The 2,648-nt window shown below is 36.9% G+C and overlaps 1 protein-coding gene across 2 annotated transcripts in view; it reads right to left on the bottom strand.

Moving 5' to 3' along the window:
• Nucleotides 1-2,648, bottom strand: part of LOC106867563 (acetylcholine receptor subunit alpha-like) — a 154,439-nt gene that overhangs the window by 35,739 nt on the left and 116,052 nt on the right. For both annotated transcript variants that reach the window (XM_014912473.2, XM_014912472.2), the window contains exon 4: nt 1,051-2,107. In XM_014912473.2, the coding sequence (XP_014767959.1) occupies nt 1,051-2,107 (1,057 nt within the window). The remainder of the gene's footprint in view (nt 1-1,050; nt 2,108-2,648) is intronic.

Below are 2,648 nucleotides of genomic sequence, written 5' to 3'. Positions count from 1 at the left end.
TGTGTGTGTGTGTGTGTGTGTTCCTTACAAAAATCTGTAAATGTACAACCATCCAGATATCTGAGTACCTTATTATTTTTTCTAATATATAATTCCTGTACACCACCTCAAAACCTTCCAATATATATATATGTGTGAGTATGTGTATGTTGGTGTGCGTATCTGTGTGTTAGTGTGCGTATCTGTGTCTGTGTATGTAAAACCATTTATCTAAATGGTTCTAATCCTACGCCATCCATATCATTTACGTTCCCGTACCGTTTTATCATTTGTTGGCTGTTTTTGAAGGAAAATATTTTGTTTTAATTTGCAAACATGAAATGTACCAAATTTAAACTTGTAATTTGATAATGACTAATTAGCATTTCAGGGACAATTAGATACTCCTATCATTTTGTTGTGTGTTACTTACAGAGTTGACAACGATGTTGGAGCTCATAGTTGGACTTTATCACATAATAAAGTGCGGCGTCGTCTTACATTGTTTTATGTGTGTTTTACGTATGTTGTCATTTGTTATCGTCTAATGTTATATCCACAATATGATTGTTATCATGTTTCTTTGTGTTTATCTCATGTTAGAGCGTGATATCATTTGTTATAAGTATGTATTTGTGTGAGATTTTACTTTGTCATGTGTTGTGACGTGCTGTTCTAGGTAATAAATGATATCGTGAGATATTGTGTTTCCGCAGGTTATCTGGTGTTACATATGGAATGTTTGAGTAAGTGTTGAGACAGAATCCAATAGAAAATCGTTAACTTACCGAACCACATCCGTCTTCGTTCTTCAGGTATTCTGCGATGAAGGTAACACCATCATGTCTTTTTGTGTGTTTAGCATACATTATGGTGATATATCATGTGTTGTAAGCGTGTATTCATGAGATATTTTATTTTATCATATTGTGACACGTTGTGGTAGGTTAGGAGTGATATAGTGTGATATCGTGTTTCTGCAGGTTGTCTGGTGTTATATAAGTAAATGTTATCAATGTGTGTCTCTGAGTAGATGTTGAAATAGAATCCAATAGGAAATCGTTGACTTACCGAACCACATTGGTCTTCGTTCTTCAGGTGTTCTGCGATGAAGGTAACACCATCAATGGCTTCTTGTATGTCTTCTGCCATAACTCTTTGTTTCATACTGCTTGAGCTTTCGGAAACCAGGGCCTCTTCATATGGGAAACGACCGAACGCTGATGGTGGAAGTGGTGACTCAGTATTGACCACACGTCGAGCTATACGTTGGTAGGCCTTGTTGGTAACGTTATCTCGTACACCGATACTACCTAAGCTGGAAGTGCCGTCTTTAACTTCAATTCCATTACAGGTTCGAACAGATGCTCTAGAGGACTTGTCGTATTCCAGATTTGGACGACGCATGATGAGCAACTTTGGTAGAATGCTGAGGAATACTCGCCTCACCCACGGACTCATAGTGTGTGTCCAGGGTGAGCGAAAGTGGACATTAAGAACTACAACTGTAACGATGATTGATAAAGTAACAAGAATCATGGTGAACAATAAATATTTTCCGATCAGCGGAACGACAATCGAAGTGGGCGGAATGATCTCTGCTAACAACAAGAAAAATACAGTTAAAGAAAGCAAAATGGAGATACACAGAGTAATTTTCTCACCACTGTCGGAAGGGAGGTAAAATACCAGTACGGTTAGAAAGGAAATGGACACGCATGGGATGATCAAATTAACAGTGTAGAAAAGAGTCTTTCGCCTCATTGTTATGTTAAAGGTAATGTCGGGATAAGGTTCTGGACAGCATAAGTATCGTTTTTCGTTTTTCTTGGCCGGTACATCTAAAATGTCCCATTCAACACTTCGATATAATTCTCGAAGGTCCATGCCTCTTTTTATCACCGTTTCTCCTTGTTCGTTTGGGGCACAGATATGCACAAGGTCTACCTGATTGCCGTCGTAAGTCCAGGAACCGAATTTCATGGTGCATAATTGAATATCGAACGGGAAAAATTCGACATCAATAGTACAGGAGCTTTTATAAATCGCCGGTGGCTCCCAAACGACCCGACCATCAGGATGCAGCGTGGCTTTGGTCATCAAAGTTACTTCATAATTTCCGTCTGCACTGAAATACGTATATTGAAGGATCTTCATGAGACATTGTGCAATCGGTGTTTCAAAACAACTGCTAATCTACCAATTCATGCACATTGCATAATAAAACTGCATCAACGGGATGGCCTTATTTAAATACGGTAACAAAGAAACAATACTTATGTATATATATAAATATATACAAAGAGAGAAAGGGAGTGAAAGGGAGAGAAAAGTGAGAGAAAGGGAGGAGTGAAATAAATTGAAGAGGATGCAAGGAAGGGCGGTAAGGACAAACTAAGTTGGGTATATTTTATTTTTCAGTAAAATGTTTACCAATTCAAATTCGTTTCTGTCAATATAAATTCTCATTCTCATTTTCTTTATAGTATCACTACATCCAGCTGACATATTTGATTAATTTGTACGTATATAATACTCTTAGATTTATACTTGCGATTCTATACATTGTTTAAACCTGCAGTTTTCTTAAAATATTTCTTTTAAGAAATTCTGTCTAATTCTTTAGACAGGGAAGATAATCGTATATATATATATATATATATATATAT

The sequence above is a fragment of the Octopus bimaculoides genome, chromosome 12 (genome assembly GCF_001194135.2).
Source record: "Octopus bimaculoides isolate UCB-OBI-ISO-001 chromosome 12, ASM119413v2, whole genome shotgun sequence".
Taxonomy (NCBI): domain Eukaryota; kingdom Metazoa; phylum Mollusca; class Cephalopoda; order Octopoda; family Octopodidae; genus Octopus; species Octopus bimaculoides.
Note: the sequence above shows the minus strand (reverse complement) of the source record. Positions and strands in the feature narration are given on the sequence as shown.